The 18,743-nt window shown below is 43.0% G+C and overlaps 1 protein-coding gene across 3 annotated transcripts in view; it reads left to right on the forward strand.

Moving 5' to 3' along the window:
• Positions 1-18,743, forward strand: part of FANCL (FA complementation group L) — a 126,419-nt gene that overhangs the window by 49,268 nt on the left and 58,408 nt on the right. For all 3 annotated transcript variants that reach the window (XM_040351149.1, XM_040351151.1, XM_040351152.1), the window contains one exon: positions 6,673-6,741. In XM_040351149.1, the coding sequence (XP_040207083.1) occupies positions 6,673-6,741 (69 nt within the window). The remainder of the gene's footprint in view (positions 1-6,672; positions 6,742-18,743) is intronic.

The raw sequence follows: 18,743 nt of genomic DNA on the forward strand, positions 1-18,743 counted from the left end.
CAGCTAAACAATTTTTATTTTTTAATGTTTCGTTCATAAAAGCATAGAATGCTAATTTATTCTCCTTTAAAGAGCACATACCATAATAGGTAAGGACTGAAAAGGCAAAACATACTACTGAATAGGTAGTGAGGAATAACATATAAAATTGTGCTGTCTTCTGATGTACAGTGAACATGACACTGATTATCGAAGCAGGATTCTCATTGCATTTTAAAGAGGAAATCCAGGTATGCCATTTTTTACATGCCCGTATTTGCTGGTGTATCAGTGACCGGTGTATAAGACAACCCCATAATATTACAGTTTTTTTAAAGATTTTTTGCCTGTACTCACCATATAAGACGACCCCCCTTCCGACGCTTTATATTTTTTCCTTCTGGAGCCATATTCTTCTTCATTCTTGCTGGAGCCATATTCTTCTTCCTTCTTGCTGGAGCCGGAGCTGGAGCCAATCACGGCGAGCAATATATTCTATCAATGAATACAAAGCCCGCTTGGATTGGCAGAGGCTGTAACATCATCAGCCCACGCCTCTCTGACTCTCAAACCCAATCCGAGCAGGCTACTGTATGTAGCCTGCTCGGATTGGCAGAGGTTGTTACTCCAATCCGAGCAGGCTCTGTATCCTATTTGAATACATCGCTCACCAGGATTGGCTAAGCGGCATATACTGTATGTAGCCGAAGCTACATACAGTATTACCGCACATCCAGCAGGCATCCGAGCAGCTGACCCGGCGTATAAGATGACCCCTGCTTTTTGCCCATTTTTTTACGTGTAAAAGGTAGTCTATTTTTACGCCAGAAAATACAGTAGTTCCATTCATCCACTGATCAGGCTTAATATTATGACCACTGATAGGTAAAGTGAATAACATTGGTTATCTTGTTGCAGTGCAACCTGCAAGTCTGTGGGATATGTTAGGCAGCAAGTGAACATGTTGTCCATGAAATTGTTGTGCTGAAAGTATGAAAAATGGGCAAGTGTAAGGATTCAAACAACTCTGGAAAGGGCCAAATTGCAGTGACCAGAACAATGGGTCAGAGTAACTCCAAAACTGCAGCTCTTGTAGGACGTCTTGGCTCTGATGCTATTCAGAGAAGGCTTTGCATTTTCTTAATGCATACAAAGCATTTTCTAAATGAACAAGATGGAGAGTGTGATGTCACCGACCCAACTCTCCACCTTGTCCATATAGAGAACGCTTTGCATTCATTGAGGAGATGCAAAGCATTCTCTCAATGGTCCTCATGCCGAGTGGCTGACCTCCTGAGTTTACAATGAGGGCAGCTGGTCAGCACAGGACCTGGAAGCTAGTGTCGTTTGAGTAATGATGCCTACTATAGTGATTTCCAGCTTCCAGTAGAGGGATCTCATAGGTATGGTATATGCATAGTTACATTGGTTGGTTCAAGCTGATTACATGGGCCACCTTGGGTAGAGGGATGCTAAAATTCACAGTAGTAGTCTGTGCTACATACAGGCAGCGCTGTTTTGTTTCCAGTGCTGCTGGAGCGAATTGATACCTGTATACTGAATACAGAGAGGCACTCTCCTCTCCCTTACCTCTGCCATTCAGCAAACGTTTTTTTGTTTTCAGTGAATATAATATGTTTTCTGATTTGGATGAGGTGTTGATCAAAGCAGTATTTGCCCCTCCTCTGTTCCTCGTCCAACATGCCCACTATAACTCTTAGTAGACAGAAAGGCCTTCACTTTGTTTACTTGGGTCTGACTTTGCTATATGGCTAAGCCCTGCCAAGTTCTATTGTCTGTTTAATCATTTTTATGTACTTCTACGAAACATACTGGCTATGTAAACATGCCACCCAGCTGTTTAATGAGGGTGCACTCACTGGCCAGTTCCATTGGACAGTTAGAGTGAAGCCATGAGGTTTAGGAAAGTTGGGCCTAATTAATAGATCGAGACTAAATCACAGGGGAGCACCATTTCTGGCTAATAAAAGTAATGAGCAGTGAACAGCTTGGTCGAATCTTTTCAAATACCAGAATGCCTCAGTTATTTGCTAGTGTCCTCAGAGGCTGGACTTTTTTAAGCAAGACTTAGTATGAGACAAACCCAATCCCTTTCACTGCTCACAGGCAAGCCTGTATCCTGTTCATTTCTCTGTAGTCAGCAGGTTGCCAAGGCCATGTAGTCTGTTCTTGCTCAGCTGTAGTCCCACCATTGAAATAATGGGCCACATATCGAAGACATTTAACTCCAGCCAAGACTTATTACAATGACTACACACCACTCGCTCCCACCCAAAGCCATGTCCCCAACATTTTTCACCCACAGTGGGGCTTAATCTTGGCGTGGCTGAAGATAAACATCTTCAGCGTGTAGCCCATTATTTGGATGAAAGACTTCATGTGAGCTGGCCTTGTATGGATTGGTGTATATCCACAGCAGTAACTTTGGACACCGTAATCGAACTCCTAGGCTGGATGATTGTGGGGCTCTAGGTTCTGCTTGTGGCATTTTGCAGACCTCGGTGTACTATTTTAAGCTAGCCACAGTAGAGTCCAAAGAGTTGTTATAAATGGCGAGCACTCTGAATGGTCTGGTGTGGATAGTGGGGTCCCCCAACGATCTGTCCTGGGGTGAATTCTGTTTAATTTATTCATAAACTATCAAAAAATTGTGATCTCGATTCAACTCCCCTCACGATCGTAATCTGGCATTTCCAGGATTCTATGTAACAAGTGCAGAGCCGTTCTCTGCTCAGAGCTGTAAAAAAAAAAAAAAAAAGCCAGCAAATGTTTTGTCAACATTCCTCAGCTCTGGGAGATGAAGAGAAACATTGTAACATTTCATTATTTTCAATCAAAAGGAGGAACTTTTGTCTGCAAATTAGGTCAGTTTAACCACTTCAGCTCCGGAAGGATTTATCTCCTTAATGACCAGGCCATTTTTTGTGATACAGCACTTTGTTACTTTAAGTCCCCATTCACACCTGAGCAATTTGTAGCTTGAAGTCTGAAGCTACAAAACGCTGGAGGGGAAAAAATCTATTATTCTCTAAAACAGCTGAAGCCAGAAGCTCTAAAACTCCTGAAGCTCAAACAAGTACTGGGGCTTTATTTTAGGCATATTTGGGCGTTTTTTCTGCTTTTTACATTGGTGACCTCTTGACTTGTACAAAATCGCGGCAAAATCACGGTAAAATTGTGCGACTTTCTGCCTGAAAACGCTATGCTCATGTGTGAATGGGGCCTAACTGACAATTGCGTTGGCGTGTGCGGCTTTTTCCCCAAATAAAATAGATGTCCTTTTTTTCCCCCACAAATAGAGCTTTCTTTTGTTGGTATTTCATCCCCTCTGGGTTTTTATTTTTTGCACTATAAATGAAAAAAGACAGGCAATTGTGAAAATGTATATATTTTGTTTACTATTCTACATATCCCCAGCAATTTAGGTCAATGTGTATTCTTTTGCATATTGTTGGTAAAAAAAAATCCTTATAAGCGTATATTGATTGGTTTGCGCAAAAGTTATAGCGTCTACAAACTATGGGATAGATTCATGGGGCCGGATTCAGAAAGAAGATACGACGGCGTATCTCCTGATACGCCGTCGTATCTCCGAGTCCGGTCGTCGTATTTATGCGCCTGATTCATAGAATCGGGTTATGCATAGATATGCCTAAGATCCGACAGGTGTAAGTGACTTACACCGTCGGATCTTAGGCTGCAATTCCAGGCCGGCCGCTAGGTGGCGCTTCCGTATCTTTTACGTGTCGAATATGCAAATAAGCATTTACGCAGATTCAGAAACGAACGACCGCCCGTCGCTTTTTTTTTACGTCGTTTGCGTTCGGCTTTTTTCGGCGGAAAGTTACCCCTGCTATAGGAGGGGTAAGTGCGGCGTATCCTATGTTAAGTATGGCCGTCGTTCCCGCGCACTTGCCTCAAAAACTTGTGGCGGCGTAACGTAAATCAGATCCGCTGACCTATCTGAATCTGGCCCATGGACTTTTATTTATTGTTTTATTGTTTTTACTGGTAAGGACGACAATCAGCATTTTTAGTGGGATTGCATCATTGCGGCAGACAAATCTGACCCTAAGTGACATTTTTGAGGACCAGTGACACCAATACAGTGATCATTGATAAAAAATGCACTGATCACTGCATAAATGACACTGTTAGGGAAAGGGTTAACGTCAGGGGTGATCAAAGGGTTAAAAGTGTTCTGTTTGAGCTTTCGTACTGTATGGGGGGAGTACTGACAGGAAGAACACAGATCACTGTTCCTGATTACTAGGAACAGAAGAGCTCCACGTTCTCCCCTGTCAGAATGGGGATCTGCTTTGTTTACATAGGTAGATCCCCATTCTGCCTCTCTGTGGAGCGATCGCTGTTGGCCAGTGGACATTGGGTCCGCTGGACCCACGTATTGGCTCCACCTCAGTTCAGCGGGCGCCTACGCCCACCGCATCTATTGCATAAAACAATGTACAGGTACAGTGTTTCATGCAAGAGAGCCTCCTTGCCACAGCATATATGCTGTGGGTGGTCTTTAAGTGGTTAACCACTTAAAGACTAAGCCTTTTTCTGACATTTGTTGCTTACAAGTTAAAATTTGTATTTTCTGCTGGAAAATTACTTAGAATCCCCAAACATATAGATTTTTTTTAGCAGAAACCCTAGAGACTAAAATGGCGGTTGTTGCAATATTTTATGTCACACGGTATTTGCGCAGCGGTCTTTTCTTTTGGGAAAAAATACACTTCAAAGAATAAATAAAAAGTTTGCCCAATTTTTGGGGATAATGTGAAAGATGATGTTACGCCACGAGAATCGTGAGAGAATTGTATTCTAAGCAAAATAATTGTGATTCTCATTTTAGCCAGAATCGTGCAGCTCTAGTGTGTGTGTTTTTTTATGCCATTTGAGAGACAAAACAAAGGACTGCACAGAAAACTGTTCTTTTATGCATAGATATGATTTTTGTATACACAGAATTTAAATGATATGAGCAAATAAAATGCGTATAGACTCGAGTATAAGCCGAGTTTTTCAGCACATTTATTTGTGCTGAAAATAACTCACGGAGACTCTTTACCACGTGATCAGTCGTGTGCAATCACGGCTGATCACGATGTAAACAGGAAAAGCCGGTAATCGGCTTTTCCTCACTGTGACAGTGACAGGGGGGGTTTGTGCTGATCGATTATCAGCACAGCCCCCCCGAGGATGCCCACTGGACCACCAGGGATGCCCACTGGACCACCAGGGATGCAAAAAAAAAGGTATGCCACCCTAGACCACCAGGGATGACAATGACACAAAAAATGGATGCCAATCAGTGCCGCAATGGATGCCAATCAGTACCCACAATGGGCATCACTGATTGGCAGGCATTGTTTGGCACTGATTGGCATCCATTAGTACAACGCATACGATAGTGCCCATCTATGCCCATCCGTGCCGCCTATCCGTGCCCATCCGTGCCACCTATCCATGCCCATCCGTGCCGCCTATCCATGCCCATCCGTGCCGCCTATCCGTGCGCCTATCCGTGCCCATCCATGCCGCCTATCCGAGCCCATCCGTGCCGCCTATCCGTGCGCCTATCCGTGCCCATCCATGCCGCCTATCCGAGCCCATCCGTGCCGCCTATCCAAGCCCATCCATGCCGCCTATCCGTGCACATCCGTGCCGCATATTAGTGCCCAATAATGCCACCTCATCGGTGCCCATCAGTGCCGCCTTATCAGTGCCCGTCAGTGCAGTACCATCAGTGCCCATCAGTGAAGGAGAAAACATACTTATTTACAATGTTTTATAACCGAAACAAAAAAAATTTTTTTTTTCTAAATTTTCTGTATTTTTTTTGCAGAAAATAAATATCCAAGAGGTGATCAAATACCACCAAAATAAAGCTCTATTTGTGGGTACAAAATGATAAAAATTTAGTTTGGGTACAGTGTAGCATGACCGCGCAATTGTCATTCAAAGTGCAACAGCACTGAAAGCTAAAAATTGGTCTGGGCGGGAAGGTGTATAAGTGCCCTGTATGGAAGTGGTTAAAGCTGAAGCCACAAATTCACTTTGCCTTTGCAAACTGAATAATTGGCTTGTAAATCAGTGGTGACAGTATCGCTGTTATGCTCCTAGCCTGTTTAGAAAGGTGGAAGGGGCCCAACGAGTCAACACATTACAGGATGGGGGCAGATACAAGACCATTCACACTGCACAAGAAGAGAGAGCGCAACAGTGACCGGTCTGGATACAGGAATCTCCTTCATGGAGGCAAAGTTTATGCTGGATTACTGTACAGTACTGAAAGAAATGCACAAAGCATACCAAAAATACACTTGCATCTGGTATTTAGACAATATTTGTTTATTTTGGAGATCTGCTTTAAAGTACCAGATCTCCTTTGTTATTGCTGTGAAAAACCATACATGCTTATTAAATATACTCCCCAGTTAACCAATTCAAAGTGGGTAGTGTCTGAGCAAGATAACTTCTTCCAGAGCTTTTGGCTCTTTGCGGAAAATAGGGCGTGAAATGCTGTCTAAACTAAACCTACCTGAGATAAATTATGTCTAAATGTTCCTAACCACCTCTCTTAGTATTAGTATTGAAATACTATGAAATGCACTTCATTCTGCCTTGTTCTCTTGTAATGTGTACAACTTCTGCCATTTGTTTCAGTATCCATACAAAGCTCCAGACTGCTGTATTGACTTGCCAGTACCGTTTTCAGTCTCATGGACACCCCAGGTAAAGATCCTTCTGCATTGTATATGTATTTATATATATATTTTTTTTTTGGGGGGCTTAGTTGTTGCTGGAAACAGTTTCAAGGTCTGCAGCAGGACTTCTATTTATTGCTGGCAAACATTTTGTAGTACCTAGATATTTGTCATTAGGCTTTGCGAGAAGTAGTTCCCTTGGTCCAAATAAATACAGAACTGAACTATGAAATATATTGATGCTTTAACTACTTGAGCCCCGGGCCATAGTCAAGACGCCTCATGATGGCTCTATAAATCCAGGAGGACATCATATGACGTCCTCTGGTCCTCCGGCCACTGGGCGGCACGCGCGCACCCGGCGTGTCCCCGAGATGCCGATGCGCGTGCCCGGCGGCCGCGATGTCCGCTAGGTACCCGCGATCGGCAATGACAGAGCCAGGCACGTGGAGCTCTGTGTGTAAACACAGAGCTCCACGTCCTGTCAGGGAGAGGAGACCGATGCTGTTTCCCTTGTACATAGGGACACCGCATCGGTCACCTCCCCCAGTCACCCCCCACCACACACAGAACACACCCAGAATACACATTTAACCCCTTCCTCGCCCCCCCTAGTGTTAACCCCTTCCCTGCCAGTCACATTTATACAGTAATCAATGCATTTTTATAGCACTGATCGCTGTATAAATGTGAATGGTCCCAAAAATGTGTCAAAAGTGTCCGATGTGTCTGCCGCAATATCGCAGTCCTGACAAAATTTGCAGATCGCCGTATTACTAGTAAAAAAAAAATAATACAAAAAATGTCAGAATTCTATCCCCTATTTTGTAGTCACTATAACTTTTGCGCAAACCAATCACTATATGCTTATTGCGATATATTTTTGGTAAAAAAAAAGTAGAATACGTATCGGCCTAAATTGAGAAAAAAAAGTTTTTAAAAAAAAAAATGGGATATTTATTTTTCAAAATTGTCGCTCTTTTTTTGTTTATAGCGCAAAAAATAAAAACCGCAGAGGTGATCAAATACCACCAAAAGAAAGCTCTATTTGTGGGAAAAAAAGGACGTCAATTTTGTTTGGAAGGCACGTCGCAAGACCACGCAATTTTAATTTAAAGCGTTGCAGTGCTGAAAGCTGAAATTTCGCCTGGGCAGGAAAGGGGGTATATGTGCCCAGTAAGCAAGTGGTTAAAAACTGTTAAATTCCTGAGGACTTTAATGCTTTCAATAACCAATTCAACTCTGTTGTGCTTATCCTGTAAAGCAGCCCAGTGAGCAGCAGTAGTTTGTAGGTTGCAGTAACCCTAAGACCCCATACACACTAATGGATTTTCTGCAGATTTTTGTCTTCAGATTTACCAAAACCATGTAGTGCAAGGGCCTGCCTGACTGCATACAAAGTGAAACTCTTAATCCGCGTACACACGACCATTTTTAATGTCCTAGAAAAAACAACGTTTTTTTCGTCGTGATTCTTATCAAGCCCGCCTTGCATACACACGATCGGGAAAAAAAAAATGCTTGAGCAAAGCGCTGTGACGTACAGCACGTATGACGGCACTATAAAGGGGAAGTTCCATTCAGATGGCGCCACCCTTTGGGTTGCTTTTGCTGATTTTGTGGTAGTAAAAGTTGGGTGAGAGACGATTCACGCTTTTCAGGCTTTGTGCTTTTCAGTCTGTTACAGCGTGACGAATGTGCTATCTCCATTACAAACGCTAGTTTTACCAGAACGAGTCCTCCTGTCTCATAACTTGCTTCTGAGCACGATGCAAAAATTTTGAGCATGTTCTAAATTTTGAATGCCTATTTTTCACGTCGAGAAAAATGCTCTGGAGCCTACACACGATTGTTTTTAATGACCAATTTCAAAAATGGATTTTTTTACGTCATGAAAAACGGTCGTGTGTACGCGGCATTAAGGTTTGACCTCATATTATATGGTTTTGGCAAATCTAAAGACAAACATCTGCAGAAAATCTAATAGTGTGTATGGGGCCTTGGCTATTATCAAGATTGCTATTTGCCATAGTAAAAGCAAAGATAAACAGTTTGATATGGATTTGTTTAGGTAACTGCACTGGTTCTTTACCCTACTGAACAAGCTGTACTTGCCCTACTGTAAAGCCTCGTACACACAATAGGTTAACCAGAGGACAACGGTCTGAAGGCTAACCTGTCATTGCTGACTGCCTTCCTAAAATGTGAATATAGCAATACCCCTGCAGGAGCTGTTGGAAAGGTTGGATCTCCTACCATTCCAGTCATGACCTGCCCCGCAACTGGATGCGACAATACACAGGCACACATAAGTGGGTATGAGGATATGCTTTGTTTATTTTTTATTTTAGTGTGCGTTTGCCTCAATCCATAGCATTTACACACAGGGCGTTAGAAAAAACGAGGAGCAAAGCCACTACCAAAGTCAGGAAAAAGCGGCTGTAAAATCGTGCTTTTAGTAGCTTTTTGCTTTGGCGTTAATGCACATTTTAGCAGAGTTTTTCTGCCTCTATCCAAAATCAATGGTTCCCTAATGAGAACCCATTGATTTGAATAGAAATTGCACCACGAGCCGGATCATGATGATCCGACTTGCAGTGCGGCTTGTGCGCTGAGGATCCCTCGCCAAAATGGTGTGGAGTGTCGTGCTCGCCTGCTCTCTTGGACTACAGGAAACTCAGTATGCCCTCTAACACACAGCTTCTTTCTCTATCTGCAACATAGAGAGCATCCTGACTCTCCTGTAGTCCAAGGGAGGGGCAAGCATGACACTCCACACCAGGGAGAAAGCCTTGCATTACTGTGTGGAGTTACAGACAGAAAAACAGAAAGTGAGGATTTCTCAGAAGAAATAAGGACATTTAAAAGAAAAATGGAAGGATGAGGTAAGTGAAGGAGGACTGCACTAAGGTAAAGGAAGCTATTTAGGAAAAAAAAATTGTACCTTTACAACCCCCTATAAATAGGGTTTTATTATCACATTGAAGGAGAGATCATTCCTATAGGAAGTATTGGATAAACCGGCTCGACAGTGGTATACAACAGTTGAAGTACAAGTAATTTAAAAAATGTATAGAGTGTTTTTTTTTTTTTAAGGATAATACTTGGGTAGCCGGATGATCTCCTGGCACCTCTAACACTGAGATCTGAGAGATCTAACACCAAAGATTGTGCGGCTCTCACAGCTTCCCGAGCAGAGAACTGCTGGCCTGTCAATTAGTGGCTGAGGGAAATACATTTTGCGGCAAAGCTGCAATGCTCTGGGAGGGTTAAAAAGGTTTTTTGGCAGGGTCACATTATTTTCCTGGCTGTCACACTGATGTTTTGGCTTCAATAATTTGTGTCGCTGACCAGTGTGTGTATGTGTGTGTATACACTAATCAGCCATTAACATTTTGACCACTGACAGGTAAAGCGAATAACATTGATTCTCTTGTTACAATGGCATCTGAAAGTGGGTGGGATATGTTAAGCAGCAACATGTTGCCCCTAATGTCTATGGATTGAAAGCAGAACAAATGGGCAAGAGACTTTGACAAGGGCCATATTGCAATGGCTAGATGTCAGAACATGTACAAAACTGCTGCTCTTGTTGGATGTTTCCCGTCTGCAGTGGTTAGGACCTACCAAAAGTGATCCAAACAAGGAAAACTGCTGAAAGGGTCATGGGTGTTACCTGATCCAATAGAAGAGCTACTGTAGCTGTATTGCTGAAAAAGTTAATGCTGGTTCAGTTAGAAAGGTGTCAGAATGGTGCATTGAGGTTTCTTGGCTATGGGGCTGTGTAGCTGCAGATTATGTCAAGGTTCTCCTGCTGATCCATGGCCGCAGCCAAAAGCACCTACAATGGGCACGCGAGCATCAGAACTGGATCACGTAGCAATGGAAGATGGTGGCCTGGTCTGATGAATTCAGGAATGGTTTGGGGAACCATTGAGTTTTATGTGTTGACTTGGCTTCCAAATTCTCCAGATCTCAATTCAATCGTGCATCTGTGGAATGTGCTTGAAAAACAAGTTTGATCCATGGTGACCTCACCTCGAAAGTGCCATATACCACAGCATACCTTCAGAGGTCTAGTGGAGCCCATGCCTAGATGGGATTTGGTGGATAGTCATAATGGTATGGCTGATCGCACACCTGACTTTAAAGTGACCTTGTCGGTATGTTAAATGTTTTAAATCAAGTCATAAACGCCTGTAAAAGAAGACTGTAAATACCTTTTCTTGCTGCTCGTGCAGCCAAATGTTGCTCTGATCTTAAGAAATATTCATGTGAACTCTGCAGGGAAACCAACTCTTGCAGGAGTATCGATCTTACTCACCCACATCTCTGTTTTCTCCCTCTGACATCCACACAGTAGTGATGCGAAGGTCATCAATGCACAACTCTTTTGCTTCTTGTCAGCTCTTTTTAAATTGTATTTTACATTCCTTTGGAATCACGTGGTCTGCACATACAGGGCAGGTCAGGAGGCACAATACTAAAGGACCAGGAGGACACAGTACTGGGAGCTCAGGAGGGCATGGTACTGGAGGATCAGGAGGGAATGGTACTGGTGTTTAAGAAGGCACAGTCCTGGAGGATCAGGAGGGCACACTACAGGGGTGGTGTAGAGGGAATTTTACTTGGGGGGGGTTCAGGAAGGCACACTACAGAGGGGTCTGGAGGGAATAGTACAGGGGGGGTCTGGAGGGTTCACATGGGCACAATACTGGGTGGTCACGAGGGCTGGGTACTGGGAGTCAGGAGAGCACACAGAGGTCAGGAGGGCATGGTACTGGGGTCAGGAGGGGGCACGGAGGGGTCAAGAGGGTACATAAGTGGTTTCCTGATGCAGAGCAATGCATGGAAGCTGCTGTGGAAGAGTCACGGAGTATGTGGCGGGCGTGTGCGTGTTCACTAGCACTAGCCCATTCGCCCACCGCTGTCATTCTGCTGACGTATATCGACGTGCGGCGGTCGGCAAGTGGCTAAAGGAGTTGTAAAGTCTCAAGTTTTTTCACCTTAATGCATTCTATGCAAAGGTGAAAAACCTTCTGGGGGTGCAGCTGCCCCCCAGAGCCTCCCTTTTTACTTGAACCCGATCGTTCCAGCAACAGGAAGGAGCCCAGCAGCTCCAGCCGCTGTCTCAGGTCCTCATTGGATAGATTGAAAGCAGCAGGAGCTGTCAATCAAATCCAGTGACACGGAAGCCGGGGCAGGGCCGAGTCCTGCTATCTGCGTCAATGGACGCAGCAGCTGGACTCAGAAGCGCGCCTGCACGAGTGCCCCCTTTGAATGCGGCTCTCTGTGGGGGCACTCGATGAGGAGGTGCCAGGAGTGCCACCAGGGGGGCCCCCAGAAAATGTGGATCGGGGCCGCTCTGTGCACAGAGGAGTTAAGTTTGTTATTCATTTTTTATTTTTTAAAACTAACCTGTACAATCACTTTAAAAACAATATCCTGCTTTTTATAATAAAGGAACTCTAATGTGCAACTTTCCTTTTTTTAAAATGAACAGCATGCTGTCTTTCTTTCACGCTGCAAAATCTCTTTTGACTTTTTTGTTTTCGGTGAAGCAAACTCTTCATTGGCACGGTAAAATATCAATCTTGCAGATTACAATCAGATCCGTATTTTAAAATGTAAAAAAAAAGAAAGAGAGACATGGTGTGATTTATTTTATTTTTCCCTTTTCTGTTTATGTCCACTCTTTTATGTGCATCATGGTTTTGTTAATGCTGCTGGACTCCAGACCTTGGAGGATCTCTTTCCCTCCCTAAAGTAAAAAAAATAATAGATGCCGCTTCTGGCATCCATATTAAAAATGGGTAATTTTCCTTATGGCCCCTGTCTTCCTGCTGGGTTGATAATGTTTTGATGTATTTTTCTTTTGCTCTGATGAGAGGTCTGCTGCTGGTGCAGTGACATTTTCATTTGGATGAATAATTATAACTTGCACAATGTCAAGCTGAAGATGGTAGGGTTTTGTGCGTCATGACAAGTCTACTAGCCAGTGCAGGTGTCTCACAGCATGATCAGAAACAGCTAGTGTACTCTGGCTCAGAGGAGACATTTAGAGTGGTAAGAAATCAGCACCAGGGGCGATTCTTCTACCGCTGTTTCTGTTCCCGTGCTAGTCAAATAAATGCAAAGTGCTTCTCAATGACAAGTTTTAAAGCATTCATTTATTGGAGTTGTAGATTTTATTTTAATTAACGGGATAATTTGTTATTCATTAAATGTTTAGCAGCTTTGTCACTGTAGGAGTATTAGTGGCCCCCTCAAGAATAATTGCCCACGCATTCTGGCCATACATCACCGTGATGCATATGTAGACTGAAAATGACTAATGGGCCCGCGCAACCCGAGATGCCCTAAAGTATGAAGGCCTGAAAAGAGGATTGTTGTAAATGACACTATCCTTTTGCCATCATTAACGGCAAACAGTACTAGCTATGATTATTCATTGAAATGGATGTGTCAAAAGATGGCTTTGCTTAAAGGAGTGTCATTTAGGCTTTTTATAATTTTGCCGTAGAAAGGAAAAAAGAAAATGTTCCTTTTGTGTATAAGGTCTTGAATATATAAATGTGCATCCTTCTACATTCAGGTATACTAATAGGAATTCTTTTATTTTACACTTTCAGTGGAGCATTAGACCAGTAAACCTAAAATATTTACCTAGCATGGAAAAGTTTTTTTTTAATTACAAAGACATTTATTTTTTATTTTTTTAGGTATTGATTTTTTTATTTATTTTTTACGGTACCAAAAGGATAACTGTGCTTTTATTTTAGTTCTCCTTTGTGTCCATCATTTGTGGCAAAGCCTCTTTTCCTAATGTCTCCCAGGCCAAGCATGAACTGAATAAGCAGATCTTGGCAGAAGTCTTTGAGAGAAGAGATTGTTCAGGGCACAATAAAGATCTTAGAGGTGAGGAAATGGGTAGGGGTTAGACCTGGCCGTGTCCTAATGGCAAACTGTTTTAGCTTGCTTAAGTAATTAGATTTTAATAATTGATGATCACAGTAACCTTTTTGTACTTATGTTAGCACAGCTGAAACGTATTATTCTGTTCAAAGAGCAGGCAAGTTGTATTTTATTTGGGTTGCAAGGTACTAACATTTCAAATGTTAAATTACAATTGTGCTTTGCTCAATAGATGTAGGCTTTAAAACGTTTGTTAACCCCCCCCCCCCCAAAAAAAATGGATCCTGTTCCTTTAACCGCTAGCTGACCAGACTCCGCAGTTATACTGTGGCAGGTTGGCACAGCTACGCAAATTGCCGTAGCTATATGTCACTCCTTTAAGACATCATAGCAGGCGCCTGCCACGTGTCCCTGGAGCCGATGCGCGATGTCCGCCGGGCACCCGCGATTGCTTGTGACAGAACAAGAACGGGGCTGTGTGTGTGTAAAGGCACAAATCCCGGTTCTCTCAGGGAAGAGAAGACAGATTGTGTGTTCAGACTAAGTAGGAACACTGATCGGTCTCCTCCCCCAGTCAGTCCCATCCCCCCTACAGTTAGAACACACCCTAGGGAACACAGTTAACCCCTTGATCGCCACCTAGTGTTAACCCCTTCTTTGCCAGTGACATTTATACAGTAATCAGTGGCTATTTTTAGCTCTGAACACTGTATAAATGTCGACGGTCCCAAAATAGTGTCAAAAGTGTCCGATCTGTCCGCCGCAATGTCGCAGTCCTGATAAAAATCGCAGTTCGCCATTACTAGTAAAAAAGAAAAAAAATTACATAAATCTATCCCCTATTTTGTAGACGCTATAACTTTTGCGCAAACCAATCAATATACACTTATTACGATTTTTTTTTTTACCAAAAGTATGTGGAAGAATATATATCAGCCTAAACTGATGAAGAATTTATTATTTTTTTAACCAGTTAAGCCCCGGACCAATATGCAGCCTAAAGACCCAAGGTGTTTTTACAGTTCGGGACTGCGTCGCTTTAACAGACAATTGCGCGGTCGTGCGACGTGGCTCCCAAACAAAATTGGCGTCCTTTTTTCCCCACAAATAGAGCTTTCTTTTGGTGGTATTTGATCACATCTGCGGTTTTTAGTTTTTGCGCTATAAACAAAAATAGAGCGACAATTTTGAAAAAAATGCAATATTTTTTACTTTTTGCTGTAATAAATATCCCCCAAAAACATATATAAAAACATTTTTTTTCCTCAGTTTAGGCCGATACGTATTCTTCTACCTATTTTTAGTAAAAAAAATCGCAATAAGCGTTTATCGATTGGTTTGCGCAAAATTTATAGCGTTTACAAAATAGGGGATAGTTTTATTGCATTTTTATTAATTTTTTTTTTTTTACTACTAATGGCGGCGATCAGCAATTTTTTTCGTGACTGCGACATTATGGCGGACACTTCGGACAATTTTGACACATTTTTGGGACCATTGTCATTTTCACAGCAAAAAATGCATTTAAATTGCATTCTTTATTGTGAAAATGACAGTTGCAGTTTGGGAGTTAACCACAGGTGGCGCTGTAGGAGTTAGGGTGCACCTAGTATGTGTTTACAACTGTAGGGGGGTGTGGCTGTAGGAATGACGTCATCGATCGTGTCTTCCCTATAAAGGGAATGACGCGATCGATGCTCCGACACAGTGAAGCACGGGGAAGCCGTGTTTACACACGGCTCTCCCCGTTCTTCAGCTCCGGGGAGCGATCGCGACGGAGCGGCTATAAACAAATAGCCGCGCCGTGGTCCCGGATCGCTCCCCGAGCGGACCCGACCTCCGCATGTAGCGGGGGGGGTCCCGATCGGACCCCCCACCCGCTAATAGGCGAGGATGTACATGTACGCCCATGTGCCTGTACGTGCCATATTGTGGACGTATATGTACATGCGGGGGTCGGGAACTGGTTAAAATATGCACTGATTACTGTGTAAATGTGACTGGTAGGGAAGGGGTTAACACTAGGGGGCTGCTCAGTTACTGGCCAATAGCGGGTGCATGGAGGACATCTCGGCCGCCCCAGTGTCGCGCACCCCCTAGTGGCTCGGGAAGGTAAAGACGTCATGAAATCTTCCCAGAACGAGAGGCTTATGGTCCCGCCGTCATATGAAGGTGGGCGGTAAGCTAGTGGTTAATAACACCTTTCAAGCCTTCCCTAGCCTGTGACTGGACAGTGAGAGGAGAAGCCACATACTTATTTATCTTGTCTATCTGTCACTCTAGTCTCTTCTTCTTTCTATCAACATGTTCCCCGTTAGCACTACTAATTGGGTCCTTGTTTTGCTCCTTGCTTTGCTCTTTCTCCCAGTCTGGGCTCTGTTGTTCAGGGACTGCAAAAGGCTGATAAAAAAACAAGTGTATTTACATGCACTCCTTGCATTTAAAAAAAATAATAATTTATTTATTATTGAAGACAGAGCTGCATTTATTTGTGTCTTTTCCACCAATAAATAGTGTGAATGGATTCAACAAGTCTGTCTGTATTGTGACCTGAGATCAATCAAATCATGAAATCCAGGTGATTTCAAAAGGATTCATAGAATTCTTCCTGCAAATTTATGTGCAGACCACTTAAACTAGAGTATTCCCTTTTTAAGCTGTGTTTTCTTTGCCAGTTGCAAACAGATTCTCTCTATGTACCTGTAATATATTCAAATGAACAGAATGAAAGTGATTATAAGCAAATTTATGCCAGTGGTAAAGAAAAGGTAAAGAAAGAAAAGCAACTTTGCAGACATATGAAAATTACACTATTAATTTTAAGTGTCCTCAAGCACACGCGATCACATTCTAGGAATATGTGGAAATTATTAAAAAAAAAAAAAATATGGAAATACTGGTACTTAGGATGAGGGCTTTTATGATGGTTAAGTGACTAACATTATCATATCCTTTCAGGTATTAAGTTTTAAGAAAAAAGCAGCAGCCTACTTCAAAGTAATAACTGTTGCATGTTTTACATATTTTCTCTCAAGTGCTTCTGCTATAAATGCAGGTCTGATGCACTAAGAAAATCACATTTTTCATTTTACAGTTATTTTACTGTATTTATTCAATAAGAGTGCATAGATAACCCAGGTTGTAGGATGACATTAATTAAATGGTTGTAAAGCCTACACATTTTTTTACCTTCATGCAAAGAATGCATTAAGTGTCAGCATTCCCCCTCACCCCCCCCTTTTTACTTATCGGAGTCCTCATTCGATCCAGCACTGTGCACGTCTGCAGCTCTTCTCTCCCCTCACTTCCGGGTCTCACTGGCTTTTCTGGAACATGGGGAGCCATCGGCTCCCAGTGCTGTCAATCAAAGCAAGTGACGAGGGAGTGGGGGGCGGGCCGAGTCCTGCTCGGGGGCGAGCACGCAGGAGTGCCCCCTAGGAAGAGACTTCCCATTGGGGCCCTGGACAGAAGGGAGGGGCCAGGTGCGCCGGCAGGGAACTCGAAAAGAGGAGGTTTCCATTGCACAGAGCAGGCAAGTCCAGGGAGTCCCCGAGTTACGAATATCCAACTTGCAAATGACTCCTACTTGTGAACGGGAGGCTGCGTGGCCACTTTCGACGGCGGGCACATTCGAGGGAACCTTTTTTGATGGTGGGCACATTCGACGGAACCTTTTTAATGGCGGGCACATTCGACAGGACCTTTCGACGCAGGATACATTTACCGAACATCAGAAAAAGACATATCTGCCATTCCGCGCATGCGCGGCCACTTTCGATGGTGGGCACATTCGATGAAACATTGGAAAACAACGTATCTGCCCTTCTGCGCATGCTGTTCTGACTTACGAACATATTCGACTTAAGAACAAACCTACAGTCCCTAACCCGTTCATAACTCGGGGACTGCCTGTATACATGTTATTAAAAAAAAAAATAATAATAATTAAACTGTTCAATCACTTTAAGCAGATCTGACTATGATTGAAGAACACACCCAAAAATACTCACTTGTAGTAACTGTAATGTTGAAAGGAGTATGATTGGATTGATAAACACAATTTGTATTCTAATCTCAGTATATTTTAAGGTGGAAAACAGGCTCTGCCTATCACTTTGGTCTCCCTCTATCTGTACAGTGCCTTGAAAAAGTATTCATACCCCTTTAAAATTTTCCATATTTTGTCATGTCACAACCAAAAGCATATATTTATTTTATTGAATGAATGACTTGTATAGCCCTACACATGCAAACTAAATCACCTCTAGGCGCTTTTTGCAGCCAGTGTCTTCCTGGCTGGTGCGGTCATTTGCTCCATAGGATCTCGACACGCTTGGGACACACAGTCGTATATATACATATATACTGGGCCAATTTGGACAGGATCCAATTAACCTACCTGCATGTCTTCGGAGTGTGAGAGGAAACCGGAGTACCCGTAGGAAGCCCACGCAGACACAGGGAGAACATGCAAACTCCAGGAAGATTGTGTCGTGGTCGGGATTCGAACCAGCGACCATTTTGCTGCTAAGTGAAAGTGCTAACCACTACACCACTGTGCTTGGGATTTTATGTGGTGGGCCAACACAAAGTGGCACATAATTGTTAAGTGGAAAGAACATGATAAATGGTTCATTTTTTTTTTTACATATAAATATCTGAAAAGTGTGGCGTGCATTTGTATTCAGCCCACCAATACTTTGTAGAACCACCTTACGCTGCAATTACAGCTGCAAGTCTCTTTTGGGTATGTCTATGGGTATGTCTCTACCACCTTTGCACATCTAGAGAGTGACATTTTTGCCCATTCGTTTTTGCAAATTGGCTAAAGCTCTGTCAGATTGGATGGAGAACATCTCTGAACAGAAATTTTCAAGGCTACAGAATCCCAATTGGATTTAGGTCTGGACTTTGACTGGGCCATTCTAACACATGAATATGCTTTGCTCTAAACCATTCCATTGTAGCTCTGGCTGCATGTTTAGGGTCATTGTCCTGCTGGAAGTTGAACATCCACCCCAGTCAAGTATTTTGCAGATTCAAACAGGTTTTCTTCTAAGATTGCCTTGTATTTGGCTCCATCCATCTTCACATCCACTCTGACCAGCTTCCCTG

This window comes from Rana temporaria, chromosome 4, assembly GCF_905171775.1.
Source record: "Rana temporaria chromosome 4, aRanTem1.1, whole genome shotgun sequence".
Classification (NCBI taxonomy): Eukaryota; Metazoa; Chordata; class Amphibia; order Anura; family Ranidae; genus Rana; species Rana temporaria.